This window comes from Coffea arabica, chromosome 9e, assembly GCF_036785885.1.
Source record: "Coffea arabica cultivar ET-39 chromosome 9e, Coffea Arabica ET-39 HiFi, whole genome shotgun sequence".
In the NCBI taxonomy this organism is placed as follows: domain Eukaryota; kingdom Viridiplantae; phylum Streptophyta; class Magnoliopsida; order Gentianales; family Rubiaceae; genus Coffea; species Coffea arabica.
The window spans coordinates 35,958,402-35,979,476 of NC_092327.1; the positions used below are offsets into that span (position 1 = coordinate 35,958,402).

Sequence of the window (21,075 nt, forward strand, 5' to 3'; positions counted from 1 at the left end):
TGATGGTTTGATTATTCTATGACAAGGGTAACATCGAAAAGGAAAAATTAGATCACCAAATCGAATCTCTCTCTTTTAATATAAGATCCATATTGATATTGATGCACGAGAATCATACAAGTAGAAAATCCAAGGATCAAAACTAATTGAGCTTCATATAAAAGTCAAATTCAACTTATATGATACTTTTATATTCAGCCTCAAAATTAAAACCCATTAAGATGAAGGCATATATAGATTAATTGGAATCTAATTAGTAGAGGTGTTAAATAGAACCCAATTATGTTGATTCGCCCAAACTCTCCACCAATTAAGATGAAACTTTTCTTCTCCTCATTATTGTATAAATAAATACGGGTAAATTACACTTTACCCCCCTGTAGTTTAGTTTTTTTACATAATCCTCTTATGATTTCAAAAGCTATACATAACCCCTCATGATTTGAATTAAAGTGTCTAAGTGACGGAAATGATCATTTGTAACAGAGTCACCTAAAATATCAAAAATACCCTTATGTAAAGTTGAAAATTATTTATTAACCAAGGAGGGTTATGTGTATATTTTGAAAATCATAAGAAAATTATATGGTAAAGTATTAAACCATAAGAGAATTATATGGTAAAACATAAAATTATACGGGATTAGTATATCATGCATTTTTAAGGGTAATTTCGATATTTTTTAAAAGTTTCGTTACAAATTACTATTTCCGTTTTAATCCAAATCATGAGGGGGTTATGTATAAATTTTGAAATCATAGGAAAATTATGTAAAAAAAACTAAACCATAAGGGGGTAAAGTGTAATTTGCCCAATAAATACTCACAAAAGTCTAATATTGCAGGAAAAAAATTGTCACTTCGGACTAGTTTTTCCAAGCAAACCATTAGTCTCAGGAATTTATGACCAAGATTTGAACCACAACTACTTCTTTCCAAACTAGCAAATCATTTGTCCCAGGCATTCACAGGATTTCTGACTTTCTTTCCTATAACAACAGGCTCTTAATGGCTTTTGTCCGGAGAAGTATAGGACACTGTTTTGCACCTTAATTAAGACTTCACATTGGCACAAGGCAGAAAGAATTTTCGATTCTGCTCTCATCCAACCGCATGCCATGTGCTATCTGCGGATTTAAATGGCACATCAGTTTCAAGGGGCTTTTCTTCTTTAGATAGAGGGCTTAATGAAGACCAACTATTTTGGCCCCTCTGTCATCATTGTGACCTTTTATTTTGGGTTCTCTTGTATATTATTGTCTTGTGGAGGTCTGTATGCAATATTGAGAGGTTTTGAGAGGCTTTCAAATCCTTGGTCAAATCCCTTAATGCAAACACAACCTTAGTTCTTTTAAAACCCAAATTAACACGGGAATAGAAACCACGGGATGGATAATCAAAGCTAAAACAACTTCCAGCAGAAATGTTAGCTATTAGGTTAATCATCTATTGAGACACCAGCCATAGACCCTTATACATTATGCTTCCGCCTGATCTTGCCCTTGCCATGACGCTTCCTCTTGGCCAACTTGATCTTCTTCTTCAGCTTCTTTCCAACAGGTTTCAAGGCTTTCCTGCTGTCATTGATAGCCATCTCAACATCTGCCAATTGTGAATTACAGATAGATCAGGATGAGGTACAATCGACACTAACTTGAGTCGTAATAACAACTATATTAGTCTAGAAATGATGTGTTAAGTTACAAAAGCAATGATCACCATGACAGTACATATATCTGCAAAAAGGTTGATTCTCAGAAAAAATTTCAGGGAGAACAATAAGCATAGCCACCCCAAACATGGAAAGCCAGAGTTTTCAGTCAAGAAGTGGTGTATACGACAAAATAATTATTAGAAAAATCTAAACACTACTAGCCAAAGGACATAAGATTACGCTTCCAAACATAATCAGTGAACTATTAAATGCGAGCATCAGCAAAGAATCAACAATTTCTAAATAACTGTCTCCATCACCTAAGCCAGAATTTTCAATAAAGAACTGGTATGCTTATCAAAGTAATTATTAGGAAAATCTACAATACCAAGCCCAAAAACACAAGATTTGCCTCCCACACATGAACAACGAACTAAATAACGTGATCATCCAGCAGAGATTCACAATTTCTGATTACCTATCTACATGACCTAAGACGCATTTATTTCCTCAAGTTGAAAAATCTACAGGCTCAGACTTACCTAACCTCAAACAAGTACCAAGTATGTTTTTTTAAGATGCCTAACTGGAACTAAAACAACAAAATCAAGTACATCAACCATGACATGAAAGCAATTAATGCTTGAAACATCTTCACAAATTTTTATAATGACAACCAACAGTCTTCAAGGGAGTTATTAAAGTACTAATGGAGGCATTGGAAATGGAGAACCAAGCTTAGAGAAATATAAAACTCCAAAGATAAGGTAGACTTTCACGCAAATAACATCTTAAATACTCTTCAACCAATCAACTCACAGAATTCAGTTGATTATTTTCCAAAATTTTCAACCAAAATATGATTTAGGAAGAGCTAATATTAATTATATATCAACTAAGATAACTACTACTCTTGATTTGAGAAAGTCTAGCAAAAATAAACAAATATATAAATATATATATGTACTACATGAACCATTTGTCATTATTTTTAGCTGAAATGGCACTGCCACTATGGTAATTTGCTAATTTACTAATCGTTCACCTCACCTCCAATATTAAGCCAAGCTTCAATTGCTAGACATCCATATAAAAGATCACAAAACTCAGATCCATTTGTCACAATGCAATGTAGCGACTCATGTGACTCTGAAGAACTGATTTCTAAGTCATGTGACTCTTAAGTATCTAACTTTTTGTACCATTTGGCAATCATCCAGTGAACTCATTCTAACACATATCGAATGCCAGGGGGCAGTACTGGATTATATCTTTTGTTATAGAGATTTTAATTCTTAGTTTGACAAATAATTTCAGAAGAAATACGTGAGCTTTGTTCAGTTTCTCCACCAGAAATTGATCAAGCATGAAGTTGGAATATCAGTTTGTCTTTAAGTCCTACCATAAATAGACTATATCTTTCTTGAGTACACTATTTCAGCCGTCACACATAAACATAGAATGCCCACCAATGCCTCAGAGTCCATACCACAAGCCGGTTTTCAGGGAATTGAGTATCAGACATTCAAATGTGCACCGCACCACAGACCACCACCAAAGTCTATGTAAAATACATAGCATATCCATGTGTTCTAAAAAGCATATTTTGGGTGCATGCCCCTTAAAGCAGGGGATGCAGAAAAACATAAATTGGTCGAAGCAAAGGAGGACACAGTATATCTTTGCAGACACTTATTCAGTTGCAGACAATGTTCACAACACTCAGTAAGTATGTTCAATTAATAATGAAGCAACAAGCCAACTGATCCCACTAAATTTGGGTCATCAGGTTAATTACCAGGTTGACCATTCTCTAGTGTTTTTGAATTTTTTATTTCTTCGTGGCCTATCAAAAAGTTAAAACTGGATAACAATCACTTCATATGGTACACATATATAGAAAAACTAGCTGAGAAAAATGTTTGTCAACAATAATTGGCTTTTCCTCATCGAAAATTCATGGTTTTCCAATCTTATCACCTAAACACAGACATGCACAAATCTTGCCTATGATTATTTCTAGTTCACATCACTGTTATCCTCTTGCCTAGAACCAAGTCAGGGACAGCATAAACAGCAACCAAGAAACCCATACACCCACCGTCAGTGTCCCACGGTATCGACCATATATAGTCTTAACTCTTAGTACTTCACGTTTACAAAATGAAACTGTTAATAGGACATCAAAATCAGAACTTTCCTATTCAACTTGGATGGCCAATTCCTTGCAGCAAAAATCCATAGAAAATTAGGCAGCAATACTAATAATATGTTCTAAAGTTCATCAATCTAATACAGAAAGCAACATAAATTAGCAGCTTTCGCTTCCAAACATCACACCACCAAAACTACTTTCATGTGACATCTCTTACAACATTACTACAAAATTACTTGACACCTAATAAATACAAAAGAAAACCAAGAAAACAAGAAACAAAAACAAAGAATTAACCAAAAATAGCAACAGGCAAACACCAGAAACCGGACAAAAAAAAAAGAATCCAACCTAAATTACATCATACAAGAATCAATTTTCAACTGAAACGAAAAGGGCTCATGAGAAATCAAATAAAAATCATACCCATACCATTGGTACTGGTACTTGAGGGCATAGTAGTAAGATCCATAGAAGAAGCGTCGGTATTATGCGACCTAACGGGCAGCTTAGGGGCATTAAGGGCAGCTTCCTGGGCAGCAAGCTTAGCTTCTTCTTTCTTCTGGTACAAGGGCTCCACCATCTCTCTTCTTATAGCTCTTAGCCTCTTCTCCCTTTTTGATCTCATTGACTTCGCCATTTCTTCAAGTTTTGGGTATTTTCTGCAACTCTTTCTCTGTTTTTTTACTTGCCTCTTGTTCTGTTGATTGAGTCGGTAATGTCAGTTGGGAGCGTTTAGGGTTTTACAATTTCCAGAGTTAGGGAGTCCGGGTCGGTTTATCCGTTAGATTTGGAGTATCCGAACCCACATAATTTGTATTAACCATTTACCAATAAGAAATAAAACTATAAAATAGATTTTTTCAGTTACCACTAAATAGCTACGGACCGTTGTTGACTTGTTGAAGAAAGATTATTGACCTTAGCGGTCATTATTAAACTATTGGTCAAATTACATTTTGATCATCAAACTATTTTTCATCAGTAATTAGCTACTAAATAACTTAATCAGTAAATCAGTGACCATTTAGTCGATAATTGCTCTTAATCTGTGAAATTAGCAGTACACATGGCAAAACGCAAGGTAATTTTGTCCGACAACTATGCGACCCTATTTCACATATTAACTGCTAATTTTACAGATTAAGAGTAATTATCGACTAAATGATCACGAGTTTACTGATTAAGTTGTTTAGTAGTCAATTACTAACGAAAAATAGTTTGATGGGCAAAATATGATCTAACCAATAATTTAGTGACCGCTAAGATTTTTTACCCAAAAAAAAATAGTGTCACAAGAAGTGATTTTTTTTCCTTTTAAAAAGAAAAAGAGTGATTTTTTTTTACATTCTTTTTTATGGTTACAATTGAGGGTCAATGGTCCATTAGTTGGAAATAAGAAGTGATTCTAATCCTTCTACTAAAAGATGAATAAAAGAAGGATTTTTCTAACTTATCGTAGATATACATATATTAATAATTATTATTCTTGATTACATTTAGAGGAAAAAACCTGAGGAGCCCTTAAACTATTGTCGTTGTCATCTTTTGGCCCCCCATCTAAAATTTGTTTCCGATTGATCCTTAAACAATTAAAAATGCATACTTTGAGGACTTCTGATGACTTTAACCACAAATCTGACCGGAAGTAAAGGGCATTTTTGTCCGTTCATGTTTGCACCCTCGGGACCAGCAACTAAGTAGCGTAAAAAGAGATTGAAAGCTGCAACTCTTCAATTCTTAAGCAAGGCAAAATCGAAGCAACGGAAATCCTTTCCAAAAATCGAGTTTTGGCCATTTGTTGAAATTTCATCTTCTTCTTCTGCAAAAGAAAGAAAAATTAGGGTTTTCTTGCACATATAACATTGGAAACGACGAGGTCGAAGATGCCAAGATCAAATCCAATACCTCCAATGTGTGGCTGCGGATTGAGTACCATTCTGAAAACGTCATGGACTCCACGGAATCCAGGTCGAAGATATGCGGAATGTCCAGTTGCTCAGGTAATGGATAGCAGTAATTTAGTGAAGTTGTTAGTAATTGCTGAGGTAAGTTGTTAGTAATTGCTATTTTGTTATGAATTTGAATTTGGGTTAGGGATGCAAGTATTGGAAATGGATAGATGAAGAAATGTGTCCGCGTTCAGTGGAGATTATACCTGGGTTGCTTCGGCGAATCAATTAAATGGAGAAACAGCTCACAAATACCGAAGAGTCTGCACAAAAGTGGGAGTGCAAAGCAGCAAAATTGCAGACAAAGGTTCGAAGGTTAGAAATTATGATGCAACAACATGCATCAAGGGAGAGGAAGTTTGTTGCAGCTCTTGCAATCACCTATGGCTTTCTGTTAGCAGGATTTGCAGTCTGGGTGTTTGGAAATTTAGGAAATAATGATCTATTGCAATTACCCCAGAAAGATGTATTATAAGCAAAGGAATGAAGAAAGTGGAACTGGAATGTAATATGTACAAATGTAGTTCATGGGTGAATGGAAAAGCATGTTTTGCTTTAATTGGACACAGAACGTATTGGAAAAGCATGTTTTGCTTTAATGATTGCATCATATTGGTTTATTCTGTTTTTGTGAGCAATGTACAATTGAAACAATGGTATATTTGACGTGTTCATTTCAACATGTTTAACAATGGAAAAGCTAGAATAGTGTAAAATTGGATTATGATAGAACATAGGGAAACCAAAAAGCTTTTTGATTAAATACCAACTGCCAACATATAATTACATCATTAATACCAAGAGTCAAGCCACTTAATTAACAAACAAAAGGTGGTCCAATTGTATGACATCTACGAATAAACCACCAAAAAGACAAGTCATTTTCATGCTCGACATAGCACGAGACAAGTCATGTTCTGAAAGCAAAAGTAAAAGGGCATCTAATGCCATTGACTAGGCAACAAATCTAATAGTTAGTTGAAGATGAAGGCACACGTCCTCTTCCTCTTCCTCTTGCACCAGCACCCTCATTTTGAGTTGGATTGACATTTCTTCTTCCTCCTGTACCAGCAACTTCATCCTGATTTGGATTCCCACTTCCTCTTTCTCTTCCACCGGCACTTTCACTTTGATTTTGAGTACCACTTCTTGTGGATCTACCTTTGCCCCATCTTCCTTTCCATCTTCCTACAGAAAAAGGAGGCTGCTTTCCAAGATAAGCATAGTTGGAGTTAATCCTTCCCTTTTCAGCATCAGTCAATGTATTGTTTTTCTTTGTCCTGGAGGCTTGATTCTGGGGTGGTTGCCGTTGCTTTTGCTGTTGTGTTGACTGATTGAAGGGTGGTGGTTGGTGTTGTTGTCTAGCTTGAGATGGCTGTTGTTGTTGGTCGTTTTGTGATTGATTCTGTTGTTGGGTAGGCTGTCTAGATTGTTGTCCCTGCTCTTTATTTGCATGAGAAGATTCAGGTACACCCTGCTTTTCTCTCCTTCCCTGAAAGTGTAAATCTGGCCAGATCAATATGTGGATTAATGTACAAATAATGTTAGTGAAAATTCAAATTTCATACTCGTTTGGACTGTTGCTTTTCTGAATTTTGGCTTTGCTGTTGCTGCTCAGCCTCTCTATCTCTTGAACAAGTTGCAGCATTGTGGCCAGTCTCTCCACATTTTCTACAGTGCATCACAACTATCTTGCGCAGCTTGATACCATTTCCCTTTTCCTCTGTTATATCCCTTCTTCTAGCCTTTTTTGGCCTTCCATGTTGTACACAAGCGACTGGAGGATCCATTTCCAAATGCTCAGAATTAGGCCAAAGTGAGACCCCACTAATTGGCTCCAAGACATTCTCATAAATTTTAGCAAACAACTCTCTTGAGTAGCATAGGGCTGTGAACTGCATTGGATTTCTATCAGACACCAGTATTGCAGAAATGGCATGAATACACGGAATCCCACTTATCTCCCAAAGTTGGCACGTGCATGTGTTTTTTCTGAAATCTATTGCATATTGAGCTGCCCGAGGACCTTTCACTTGGTAGCCATACAAACCATTCCAGATTGGCTCCCAAAGGCAGGCCTGCTTAATTCTATCCTCAATCAATTCCTTGATTAGGGGCCCTACTGGTTCAGTCTATTTAGATATCACTTCTCTTCTTTGTTGGATCCTCTGCATCACCTTCTCTCTTATTTGTTCAAGCATTGATATTATTGGTTTGTCTCTGGCTTCAAGAATGAACGCATTGAAGGTTTCACAAATATTGTTTACCAGCATATCACATTTCGTATGGACTGGAAAAAATGCCTTACACCAGTGCCTGGCATGAGGTGCTTTTTCCACCCATTTAAAGGCCTCACAGTCAAAATCTTTCATGTCTTCCATGGCCTTGTTGAACTCTTCCATACTTGTACTAGTGGCTATACCCCACATCTTGGACTTTAAAGCTTTGCCGGGATGTTTCTTTTTAAAATTTATGTACATATGTTGTACACAATATCTATGCTCACTCCCAGGAAGTATCTCAGACATAGCTCTGTCCAATCCCTTTACAAAGGTAAAAAAACATGAGTCAACACTCAAACTGATAAATATGAAGGATATCGTTTCTATTGGAACAATTGTTAACACTCAAACTATATTGATATTCTTACCTTTTGTTGATCAGAAATGAAGGTGTAATGATGTTGATTGTCAATATTCAAGTCATCAGCAAGGAGTTGAAGGAACCATTTCCATTGCTCTCCAGCTTCTTTTTCAACAACTGCCCATGCAATGGGCCACCATCCATTGTTAGGGTCAACACCCATAGCTGTTAGTAATTGACCACGATGAGTTCCTTTAATATGACAACCATCAAGACCTATTAGTGGCCTGCAACCACTAAAAAATCCCCTCTTAAGTGGCCCCAAACAGCAATAGAATCGCATGAATGTTGGATTACCACCAGGTTTTCTGAATGGAGTGAATACAATTTCAGTCGTTGTACCTGGATGAGTCTTTTTAAGCTCCTCAGAGTACCTACCCAAAAGTTTGTACTGCTCTTCAGCTGAACCCTTCACAGTTTGAGTAGCTAGTGCTCTTGCTTTATATGCCACTGCTCTAGTGATTTTGGACCTGTACTTTTCATCAACTGTTTGTATTAACTCTTTCACAGGCAGTTGTAGGTTGGATCTGTACCTCTCTTCATACCTATTTGCCAACCACTTTGAGGTAATAGCTCTATTCTTCCAAGCATGGCCACAGTTTTCATGCTTATCATAAATTGACTTCACCACTAAGTCATTTGTGCCTAGACAATTTACTGTTGAGGCAAAAACAAACCACCTACAGGGGTGCTTACATTTTGCTCTAACTCTTTTTCTCTCATTTTTGCAAGGCTTCACAGGTTTACCATTAACAATTGCATAGTTTTTAAGAGCTTCTTTGAACTCCCTGCTATCAGCAAATCTTTGCCCTTTAAAGAATTTTGGATTCTTCATGTCCCTCTCTGGGATAAAGTCAATGAATTTGGGGATATGTCCTCCCCTTTCCTCAGATGACTCTTCCCCACTATCTAGTTGATCATATATTTTGTCCCCATCAAATGCAGCTCCAACATCTATAGATTTTGAACCAAAAGTTGCAGGCTGTCTTGCTTTATTTTTTTTGCCTTTCTTTTGTGATTGTTGGGTAGGAATGTTAGAAGTTCCAGTCACATCTTCATGCTCCTGCTGCTGCCTTCCCACAGATTGCTGGTCATTTTCTGTTTCATCTATACTGCCTGCATCCTCAAACATCAAGTCATCTCTGCAGAAATTATCATCAGCACTGAACTGCTCATTATCTGAGCTGCTGGTCGTGTCATCAGCAGCATCATTGTCTCTACCCTTACTAGTACCTACCCCTCCCACTGTTTTAGTTGTTGTCTTTTGTTTGCCACTTTCAATTTCAGCCTGTGAGGTTGGAATCTTTTCATTAAGAATATCTTTCTGCACCTGTTTTTCTGTTAAATTTTCACCTACACTTGCACCACTTTTTTTTTGATTTTGAGTTTCAGCATTCAAAGGCTTTTTGGTTAATACCATATCAGTACAAGGCTCCTCTATAACTCTGCCCTCATCATCTATTTCTTCTATCAAAACACCAGATTTTGGTGGTGCTGCATATGTCTCTACAGGCTCATTGAATTGCATTTTCAATACCTCTTCAATGGTCTTATGGTCATAGTAAACTTCCATCACCTTATATTCCCGTACCCAACTACAGAACTGGTTAACATGTTGATCAGTTTGCAATTGCCTCAGTCCATCAGGTAGAACACTTGTCGGCTCAAGGTAATAGTACAACACAGCTTCCTCTTCCCCATACCCCAGTTTTTTTAACATTTCATTAATCTCAAGCACTGACATTCTATCACCATCACACAAATCTATATGATCAACTTCACCACCAGTATAAAATCTGTAATCCGAACCATTAAACTTGCCCCCATAGTGCAATCTAATAGTAAAATATTCACTCCCATGTTCTGCACAATCATGTATCAAATTAAAGTCAAAATTCACTATATTCATAGAGTAGTAAAAAATAAACAGCAAAATTGCTAAATAAACAATTGCCCATGCAACATCAACTATTTTTTGTCAAACTCTATACCATAAATTTCATTAATTTACTATTTTTAGTAAACTAATAATGGACCACAGATATAGTAGGACCCCATGCAACCTACCAACAGGACAAAACTCTCAGACCCTGTTTCCACCCAATTAATTTAATTAAACTCCACTATATCTAAGCCCCTATCAACCAACATCTAATTCTTTAACAGCCCTTAAATTGTTCAATAATAACACAACAATTACACACACAAACCCCGACGATATAAGCTTACAAATCAAGAGGCACATTACCGTATACGAGATATGGGTCAAAATATGCATCCTTCCTTCTGATCATCCATTTCATTTCTCTGTCCATCTGTAGCTTTCAATGCAGAATTTCTCCCATGCAACCTTCAATAGCTGTAATTGAAAGATTATCTAGCCATTCAATAGCTGTAATTGTTATGGCCAAAACTCGATTTTTGAAAAGGATTTCCGTTGCTTCGATTTTGCCTTGCTTAAGAATTGAAGAGTTGCAACTTTCAATCTCTTTTTACGCTACTTAGTTGCTGGTCCCGAGGGTGCAAACATGAACGGACAAAAATGCCCTTTACTTCCGGTCAGATTTGTGGTTAAAGTCATCAGAAGTCCTCAAAGTATGCATTTTTAATTGTTTAAGGATCAATCGGAAACAAATTTTAGATGGGGGGCCAAAAGATGACAACGACAATAGTTTAAGGGCTCCTCAGGTTTTTTCCTCTTACATTTATATACTTGTCCTATTTAACCTTTGTCTACCTTCCTTTGTATATATTTATTTTTTAATTAATCTTACATTTTTCAAAATATAACACCTGATCGTCCATAACAGCAATATAGGATAATAATATATATATGTATATTAACTAAAATATATCTTATCGAGTGCCCTGATGGACAACCCATAAAGGAAAGCAAAGAGTAATATGTGTTTGACTGAATGGGAATCAAAACCAATTGTTGCATGATTATCACCTAAGCCCTATATTAGGTATATTTACACTCAAATTGCCCCTCATGTTTAAAGGCGGATACTATTTCAACTTTTTGGACTACATTATCAGATTGCTATTTATACTTGAGGAGACAATTTGAGATTAATTCTTACCTCAATTGGTAAATTTATCTTCAAGCCCTACCTTTATAGTTTTTTTCGTATTTTTTTCACACTCAAGTATGCAATTTTAATTTAGAACAATATTTCTCTTTTTCTTTAATACAAGGTCTAATATATCCTATATCAACAATATATATATCATAGTCGACATGAATTCATGACAATTTATCTATATTTGGATTTGAATTTTAGATTTTAAGCATGTCACTTGAGTTCACTTGCAATGTAAAAAAGAAAACTTTATAACAAGGTGACTCGATAAAAATTATTTCTTCCTTTAGTGTGGTCGTTTATTATTTATCAAAGCAGATTGACAAAGTGCATCAACATGACTCACTATTATTCAGAAAAAAAAATCTCGCTTTATTTGGTTGGAAAATTTTAAAATAGTTTCAAAGAAAATTATGGGCTAGTTTTTCAATAATATAAATTAAAAAAGTGATTAAAAATATTTTTAGGTTAAAAAATACCATGGGCCAAGCTAGGTGAATGTGGTACGATTTTTTTTCGTCGATACCATAAATTATATACTATACCTATTCCTACTCTGTACTAGGGAGGGATGAATCCAAATGGGTTAAAAAAGTGTGATTAAAAATTATTTTTAGGTTAAAAAATGCCACGGGCCTAGCTAGATGGATGTGGTATCATGTATCACAATTGTTGCCCAGTCTACATTTCTCAAGAGTGATGTCCAGTACTTATCTCTGGCCCACTTAACCCAACCCACATTCTTCCTCAGTTGACTCGGCATTCTCTTTCCCAATTCAGTGTTTCACACTTTTACTTGCTCAGGTACAGGAAGAACCGAATATACCCTCACAAATTCACTTCAACGTCACAGAGCTTGAGGGTTTACTCTCTGACCCAGAAAGCAAAAATGGTAAGTTTACATTTTGGATCTTTGAATTTATCTTAACATTTTCCTGAACAGTAACAATTACTATATCATTTGCCCTCTGATTTTTTCTTTTGAATTGTTGTACAAATTTATAAATTCCTGCTTCTGATTGTAAGTTCTTGATGTTTTAGGAAACGGGTATTCATTTTTAAGGCCCTTTGGTAGTCTCATTGATCAAAAGTTGATATTGGAGCTGTGTAAATAGACAGATTAACCCAAGAATGGTGGGGAATTCGATTATCCATGTTTCAGCTGCTAGCTCTGTCCTATTTCCTTCATATTTAATAAACCCCATTTCTCAAAAGGGCTCCCTGAACTTTGTTCCATGCCTAAGTATATCTAGAAGGCCTAAAAATGGAGTCTTTAGTGTAAAAGCTACATCATCTGCGAATACGGGTAGTGGCCAACAGCAACCTGCATCATCTTCTGAACCAAAGAATCCGTTAGCAGTTGTTTTGGACATTCCTAAGAACATTTGGAGGCAGACTCTGCGGCCATTGAGTGATTTTGGGTTTGGGAGGAGGAGCATTTGGGAAGGTGGGGTCGGGATGTTTTTGGTTTCAGGAGCAGTTTTGCTGGCGCTTACCTTGGCTTGGTTGAGAGGGTCTCAGTTGCGGTCGAAGTTCAGGAAGTACTTGGCTGTGTTCGAGTTTGAGCAAGCTTGTGGCATTTGCACTGGGACGCCGGTTAGAATTCGTGGGGTGAATGTTGGCAGTGTAATTCGGGTTAATCCTTCGTTGAAAAGTATTGAAGCTGTGGTTGAGGTGAAATGTCAGTGAATTTGTTGATTTTTAATATGTATATGTGAAATGTGGTTTAAAATTTGGTTGTTGAATTTTCTTGTGATTGTAGGTTGATGATGATAACGTAATAATCCCGCGTAATTCATTGGTTGAGGTGAATCAGTCTGGACTGCTCATGGAAACTTTGATTGATATAACGCCTCGAAATCCAATCCCAACTCCTTCTATAGGGCCTCTTGATCCACACTGTGTCAAGGAGGGCCTAATCGTGTGTGACCGGCAAAAGATAAAGGGATATCAAGGCGTCAGCTTGGATGCATTGGTTGGGATATTCACTCGCCTTGGGCGTGAAGCGGAAGGAATAGGTTTAGCAAATACATATTCACTAGCTGAGCGGTTTGCTGTTGTTATTGAAGAGGCACAACCGCTCCTTTCAAAGGTTCGAAATGCGTGCTTTTGTTACTTAATTGGGTTGGTTGATCTCTAATGGGTTGAGTTGTTATTTAGTCTGTCTATCTCCTTAGATGGAACATTTTATTCTCTATTTCGAGTTTTGTGTGAAAAAATTTTGCAGGTATCAACTTGAGGTTATCCAGAAAGGAAGCTATGACGTTTTAGTTTACCAAGACTGATATGACAAAATTGCATGAAAATTCCTTAGCATGTATAAATATGGATACAATTGAAGTGCATGACCTGTTGTCGACCCTTTAGAGAGTTATAAATCTCTACAACATTGTCTATAGAAGAACAGGTTCTTTTAAACTACTTCAAAACCAACTTAGTGATATAGGGTTCTATGATACTTTTGCATATAAATGGGAAGCCACAAAAAGCTCTGGTTAAAGTTGTTTGAAAAGTCATTTATGGGATAAATGTTATTGAAATCTTACATTTTACAACTAATGAAAGGGGTATATATTCTGCTGCTTAAACCAACTTTTCAATTTTCTAGGATTTGATTAGCAAAGCTTCTGTTTGCTGATAGCTTTAATATTCAGTGCAAAATGTATTGTGTTGTTTTTGGTGTATCTACTTATTTATGGCGTGCAATTCCTACCTGAATTTTACAGAATAATATGCTTTTCGACTTTTAGAATTCAGAATTCAGTACTGATATGTTTAAAATAAGATTTAAATGGGTTCAAATCAGGGCTAGGGCGTGGGAGGTCACAAGTGATTTTCAAACATGATTGTACTCCTGGGAAATGCATGGCGGGTATTAAGTCATATTGGAAAATATTAGCTGATGCCCCAGCAGTCTCATATGGCCACAAGAGATCAGTATATGTTTTTCATGCATACTGAACAGAAGAAATCCAAATATTCATTTTTCAGCGAAACAACATTAATTTATGTTATTTGATTCTCTTTTAATGTTGCAACTTGCAAGAATTAACTTCTTTCTTATTTATTTATTATAGTATGAGTTAGTTAACACATTAAAAATTGATACTTGAAAAGTCTCTTGGCAGAAAATGCATAAAGTGTGTTAATTTCGTCATGTAATTAGGTTAGAAAAGTGCTTTGAAGGCTTTGGCAGAGCTTACAAGAGTGCCAAAGATAGTTTTGAGAACAAATGGTCTAATCCTGTTCTGGATAATGAGTTCTCGTATTTGTATATAGAACCATCAGGGCTGAATAACTTGAAATGTGGAAATTTTGCTGCGATAACATCTCTTGCTGCTTTTTGAGAGGTGCAGATGTCAAGTTTTGCAATAACATCTCTTGAAATGTGGAAATGTGAACAGGAGAAATTCAGGGTTATGTTTCTGATACCCTTGGCATACTCTTTTTAAATGGAAAGGTCTGTTAAGTTGTTTAAGCGAGTATTCTTCAGAAAGTCAGTCATGGTCATTCTGACAACTTTAGGTTAGCGAGCTGAGTTAATTTCAGGAATTTGTAAATGCTGTCATGCATATGTTGTAAGTATCCAAATAACCTTGGTGTTCTGAGTTTGTACAGTAGATATTTCTGTGCTTGTGTTACTGGGTTGTCTAAGAAACCTCCTACTACTGGTGGTTGTTTTTGCTGTAATTAAAGCTGTCAGTTTTGCCCGTCTTCTTGCTGAAAAATGACGTTCCTTGTCTGTTGATTGACTTTGTATTTGGTAAATAGATTCCTAGTATGGCGGTTAAGCATTGGACATGGCTCAGGCATCATCCTTTGACTGATGCTATAATTGATCATAGATTACAATGTAGTGTTTGTAGAATGGCCTGTGATTTTGGCATGTGCTAGCAAGACTTCGTCTTATGTGAGGTGTGATTAAATTTAGTGTCTTTTCTGACAGTTAATCTACTGAATACTCATGCATACTGTTTCTTGTTTGTGATTTAGTGATGTTTCAGATCAAAGCTATGACTGAAGATGTTCAACCTTTGCTGGCAGAAGTTCGAGATAGTGGTTTGCTGAAGGAATTTGAGAGTTTAATGAAAAGCCTGACACAAGCCTCTGAGGACATGCGGTAAAAGTCCAACCTTAGTCATATTTGTGGTTTGAACTGGTCCTCTTTGTGTTTGTACGTGTGCATAAGGTGTTGGTTTCAATGGGTAACGTGGAAAAGCTTTCCATAAATGGACGCTTGTTTTCTGGGTGGATTGATTTTTTGGATCATACCCCAAGGCCTAAAAGATCTTTGCTTAGTGAGGTATTTATTGTTTCCTTGTTCAATTTTTTCGTGATTATCAGATGTTGCACAATCTTGGCTTTCTTTCGGAGCCACATGCGTGCTCTTCATATAAGTAGGTTTTAGAGCACCAAGATAAATGATTGGTCTCACTTCCTGCTCCTCTGTATTATCAAATTAGAAAGTTGAATGCTCTTCTTTCTTGCTGCAAGTTTCTTATCCTCTCTAGGTGTGCACTGCTACTGATTAGCTGACAATTATTAATATTGTTGATGTCACCAGCAAACATGCATCTGCATGGTATGTTGGTTGATGTTCCAACTTCTTTTAAGTTCAAATTCATGCAAGCTGCAGAAATGATGAAAAGAAATAAAATATTGACATCTGATGTGGCATTTACGACTACATAAAGGTTATTTTTGACCTGAACAGGATTGAAAGCACTTTAAGCAAAGTAATGGTGAATTTAGGGAGGGCTTATAATAATATTCCTTGAAAAGCACTTCTCCAAGTAAACATGGGTTCCCGAGAAAGTTTGAATTGTTTGTCTTACAATTGCTATTTATGAAGCTTCATTTTTTTTTCAACAATGCTTGAAAATCACTCATCTAAAGGGGGGGACCCACTAAACTCCACTGTCCAGGCAATTGCTGACTGGAAGGGAGCTCAGTGGACCTTTAAAGGGGGGATCCTCTCACACTCCTGAACCGATGTGGGAAAGGGGAAAGGGGAACACTCAGACTAACGCTAGCTATTGCCCTCTCCGTTTCTTGTTTTCTTTTCAACAATGCTTGAAAATCACTCATCTAAAGGGGGGGACCCACTAAACTCCACTGTCCAGGCAATTACTGACTGGAAGGGAGCTCAGTAAACCTTTATGAAGCTTCATGATATGGTCTCATTTACATACTTCTCCTAGCAAGAGAGAGAGCGAGAAAGTATGAAGTAGAGTTTCAAAATATGACCTCACTTACATAATTTTCCACCTATTTATATATATTTGTTTTGCCTTGTGTTGTGCTGCAGCTAAGCTGATGTAGGAAAAGAAGCTTTTAAAGTTGGTCTGATTAACATTTATATGTATACACAAACACACATGTATAAACACATACTTGTGCAAGAGCTTTGCCTTTGTGTTGTGCTGCAGCTGAAATTAGGGAGGGAAAGAAGCCTTAAAAGTTGGTGTCGTTAACATTTATGTGCATATAAGTGTATACACGGAGACATTCTCACACACACATATGTATATGTATGAATATAGACACGCGCACACAAACATGAGAGGTTTGCCTTGTACTATGCTGCATCTGAAATTGCGAAGAGAAAGAAGCTTTCAAAGTTGGTGTGGTTAGAATTTATGTGTTTTCCATACGTGAACAGAACGGTACAAGCAACACATTGACAATTTTTTTTTTAAAAATTCTTCTACAATAGTTTGTTGCAATTCCAACTGCTTCAACTAAAGAAAAGAGAAGTGTGCCTTAGCATCAGTATTCAACTCTTCTGCTTGTGTGCATGCTTATTCCTGTAGTTGCCTTTGGCTATTGTACCATGCAGAATAGTTATTCTTGGAATTGAAAGAAAGAGACTGTTAGTTTTCCATTATGTAGTTGTTTCTCTTAATTTGTTGGTAACTGGGTGTCTCAGTTGATGATTGCTCTATCATTCACCTTGCTTTTAGTCTAAACTACCAGTTTGTGCATCCTAGCATAGTCTTCTCACATTGAGTTTAAATTGTGATTGTTACATAATCATCAAGCTTATACAAAAATAGATGTTTATTTATAGATTCATCTTTTTCCTGAAGTAAGTCAAAGTTATTTCAGGTGTCCATGCATATCCTCTTTTGTACAACAATTAGGCAGTTTGCTTTTGATATGTGGCAAATCTTAACTATCTCCAAGGGATATCTGAAAACAGGGTACCAAACAAGTTGAAAGCTTTTCAATGATTCAGGAGAGATGACTGTCGAAAGGAAAGATAACACAAAAATGCTAGAAAGTGCATGGTATTGTTCTGCTACTTCAAAATGAACTGTTTGTAAAATGTTTTCGAACAATTGAGATTTGAAAATTAATTAGTTACAAGAAGTGATAAAAGGAATATAAAAATAATATGCTCGATAAGGGAAGCAAATTGCTCTAAGTGGCCTATTAAAGTTAATGCAAAATGATTATGTTGAATCGGGGACTACTTTAAATACTTAAGTTGGAGGCTTCACCCATGAGTTAGGTGAGATATAAATTTAAGCTTATAAGCTACTACAGTTATTTTGTTCATCTCTGTGAAGCATTTTGCACATGACAAGTTATTTCCAAAATCTTTTTCTGCATCTTAATGTGCATCAACACCATGACTTTTTCGGAACAAAAATTATATATAGAGGAAGGTACTCCTCTTTTGAGCTTTGCATTCTTATTCATGTTAAGATTCTTTACGAAAATTTTGGAGCTGTTACCATAACTCATTCCAGGTCTTTCTTCACAAGTGAGGCTAATAGGTATCTTGGGCGTGTAATAATATCTATGATAGAATTTCTAGACATGTTGGCCTGAGGTATGAACATGTTCCAGAGTTGGTACTAAGGGTGTAACCATGTGATTAGCTAGCTCTACTCAAATCAACACATAACTTGGCTGATTTGCTTAAGAAATCAAGGGATGTGTTAAGAAATACATTATATATGGAGTTGAAACCTGTGTTTTTGGGCACCAATAATTACCTATTCAACCAACACAACTTTTAAGTTATTGAATATAAACTCCGAAGTTTGATGAGTGGCAAGACGTCACTGGTATTCATTTGTTTGAATAATAGACGTCCCATTTGAAAGGTCAGTTAGCAACTTACGCAATCTGTTACAGAGATACATCGGGCGAGCTTGATCTTCGGAGGGTGAACAAAAATGCCTTTAGTTGCACATATGTATTTTGTGCCTTTACCTACATGACAATACAAGGATGGTTCTCCATTTATCATTCATTTTCATGTCGATAATCTCAAACTGAACTAATGTAGAAACTTTGCTTCTTGTAAATCAATGCCTTATATAACCATTGTTACCAACTATAGGACTATAGGAGGGGCCTACATGTGTAGCAGTTGTGTATCATTCTTGGACTGTTCACTTGAGCAACTGATTTATGTCTAAATGTTCATATGTTACTATTTTATCATCTGTCAACTGTTGCAATGTAAATCGTTTGAAAGATTGTCATATTTTCTTGTTCTCTTTGTCATTGTATATGTACTAGTTTGGTATGGGCTCATTATTCTCTATTACATCTGTTTCTTTTCTTGTCCATTTTTTTATGTAAAAATGTTTTGGAACCAACTTTGCAGGAAGGTGCACTCATTGGTTATGACTCCTGAGAACACTGAGCTAATCCGGAAGTCCATATATAGCCTCATTTTCACCTTAAAGAATGTTGAAGTAAGTTCCTCTGATTTATGTTCAATTTATAAACAACTCTTTGAACGATCATTGTTTTGTTCACCATCATGATAATTTCTGCAGTCGTCTCTTATTACTCTACATAAATAAACTTTGCAGAACATAAGCTCTGATATCTTAGGGTTTACTGGTGATGAAGCTACAAGACGGAATCTTAAACTGCTTATTAAGTCTCTCAGCAGGCTGTTGTGAAGATGGAATGCGGAAGCTCGGTCGGGGTTTGTGGTTTACCCTAGAGCTGCAAATGCATTGAGTCCTGGATCTGACTGCTTGCTCAGTTAGGGGAGGTTAGATATAATCTTCTGGCTGGTTTTTTATTAATGGACTTTAATTGGTATCCTTAAGTAATGAGGGTAACTAACCTTTTTACAGTTTAGGAAAGCCAAAAAGTTTTGCACATTTTTTTTTTTCCTGGTTGAGCAATGTTGTGAAAGATCTCTTGTAAGTTGCAAGTACAATTGTGTATGAAGTAATTTCGTATAGTTTAAGTTTGATGTTTCCAGTTTACCTTACTGCTCCAAATGTTTAAGGACACCATTCTATATCCTTAGCCTAAAGTGCAAATTGTTTCAAGAAGAAAAAGTGTAGGCCTCTTAATAGTCTCAATAATACCATCAAACATAGCTGAAGATTGCAAGCAATAAGCAAGGATGTGAACAACCTAAGATGGGGAAAGATCTGAAGACCCTTTAACAAATGAGAAGAAACTAGAGAGAAGACTCCTCTTATGGAGAAAATTTTCATGAGAATCTATGCTAGTACTGTACCATATACACAAACCCATTGGAAAGATTATGAAGGGAAAAATTACAGCAAATAAGACCCAATTTTGAATAATTTTACACATAATTAGTATCACACTTCTATTCCTTTTTTTTTTTTTAAAATAAAATTATAAGGAGTCCATAATAATAGAAGTCATTCAAACAAATTATAATTCTAATAAACCCACAAAATGGTGGAAATTACAACTTGATATCATGGCAAACTGATGACGCATTTTCTTCAATTAGTGCAGATTTTATGGATGAAATTATTATTTCTATTAAAAAAAATCACAAACTAATCCACATAAACATAAAGGTGGAGAAGAAGAATTAAACCCAGAATCTGGATCTCAATTTTGATCACTAAAGCAAAGTTTTTTTTGGCCCTGTACTGTTGTTAGTAGCTTTTTTTTGGTCTGTACTCTTGAAATGTAATTTGTGCAGTTTCATTTATAATCAAGACCATAATCTACCAGCAGCTACGCGCACAAATTCAACTCTTCCTTTGACATATTTACACCGCCCCAGCTGGCTACAGGACAATTATGTATAAAAAACTGATGCCACCGAAAGAGGTTGTTGAAATTAAGTCTGATTGATGCAACGAATTCTTTTGCCAAATGAAGTAGAAAAAAGGACAAATAAAAAACTCAAAGAATATTTCTTCTACTCTTCAAACCTTCCCCAGCTAAATTGAAGGGGTCATTGATTTGTGTCTGGTGGAAACAACAACGTTTATATGAATCATGTGAGGTGACCGGAGAGGCTTAAAGCTGTCATTGTGTGTAGGTCAAAGGGTTAAATCCATCTGCCTACATTTTTTTTCAGCCTTTTTTGTAAATTTTTAACTAATGGGAGTTGGCTTAATTGGTAAGAACAGATCACTTTTTTACAAAAAGATCATGTTTTCGAATCTCACTGTTGATGTGAAAGATGTATTGATGAGCGATTTATAAGAATCTCTGTAAGCGATCTATAGTTTCGAAAGTATGTCGTGACTCGTAGTGGTGACTGAAATCAAACTCACCCAAACTTTTAATTATCAGAAAAAGGAATGTATTGATGGGCGATTTATAAGAATCC

The 21,075-nt window shown here is 36.1% G+C and overlaps 2 protein-coding genes across 7 annotated transcripts; one reads left to right on the forward strand and one right to left on the reverse strand.

Moving 5' to 3' along the window:
- Positions 1–1,298: 1,298 nt before the first annotated feature.
- On the reverse strand, positions 1,299–4,562 carry LOC113709505 (uncharacterized). Of its 2 annotated transcripts, none has more exons than XM_027232280.2 (2): positions 4,235–4,562; positions 1,299–1,601 (listed from the first exon to the last, which is right to left on the reverse strand). In XM_027232280.2, the coding sequence occupies exons 1-2, from the start codon at positions 4,446–4,448 to the stop codon at positions 1,471–1,473; spliced, it is 345 nt and encodes a 114-aa protein (XP_027088081.1). In that variant the 5' UTR covers positions 4,449–4,562; the 3' UTR covers positions 1,299–1,470. The 2 variants fall into 2 exon arrangements, with proteins under 2 accessions (XP_027088081.1, XP_027088082.1); XM_027232281.2 differs by having other exon boundaries at positions 4,241–4,545.
- A 7,557-nt stretch (positions 4,563–12,119) lies between these two features.
- LOC113710412 (protein TRIGALACTOSYLDIACYLGLYCEROL 2, chloroplastic) lies at positions 12,120–19,713 on the forward strand. 5 transcript variants are annotated; one of them, XR_003452866.2, is made up of 7 exons: positions 12,120–12,381; positions 12,531–13,163; positions 13,252–13,581; positions 15,494–15,609; positions 17,692–17,779; positions 19,114–19,204; positions 19,325–19,418. XR_003452866.2 is itself a non-coding variant. In XM_027233409.2 (6 exons), the coding sequence occupies exons 2-6, from the start codon at positions 12,621–12,623 to the stop codon at positions 19,415–19,417; spliced, it is 1,173 nt and encodes a 390-aa protein (XP_027089210.1). In that variant the 5' UTR covers positions 12,129–12,381; positions 12,531–12,620; the 3' UTR covers positions 19,418–19,713. The 5 variants fall into 5 exon arrangements, 1 of the variants encoding a protein (XP_027089210.1); XR_011821377.1 differs by having other exon boundaries at positions 12,123–12,381; positions 15,494–15,792; XR_011821376.1 differs by lacking the exon at positions 17,692–17,779 and having other exon boundaries at positions 12,123–12,381; positions 15,494–15,792.
- The last annotated feature ends 1,362 nt before the right edge of the window (positions 19,714–21,075 follow it).

Coding starts and splice junctions, on each gene's coding strand:
- LOC113709505 (XM_027232280.2), bottom strand. CDS start 4,448: ATGGCGAAGTCAATGAGATCAAAAAGGGAGAAGAGGCTAAGAGCTATA. Junction 1,602..4,234: donor TACCAGTACCAATGGTATGG/GTATGATTTTTA, acceptor CACAATTGGCAG/ATGTTGAGATGGCTATCAAT.
- LOC113710412 (XM_027233409.2), top strand. CDS start 12,621: ATGGTGGGGAATTCGATTATCCATGTTTCAGCTGCTAGCTCTGTCCTA. Junction 13,164..13,251: donor GTATTGAAGCTGTGGTTGAG/GTGAAATGTCAG, acceptor TTGTGATTGTAG/GTTGATGATGATAACGTAAT. Junction 13,582..15,493: donor CACAACCGCTCCTTTCAAAG/GTTCGAAATGCG, acceptor GTGATGTTTCAG/ATCAAAGCTATGACTGAAGA.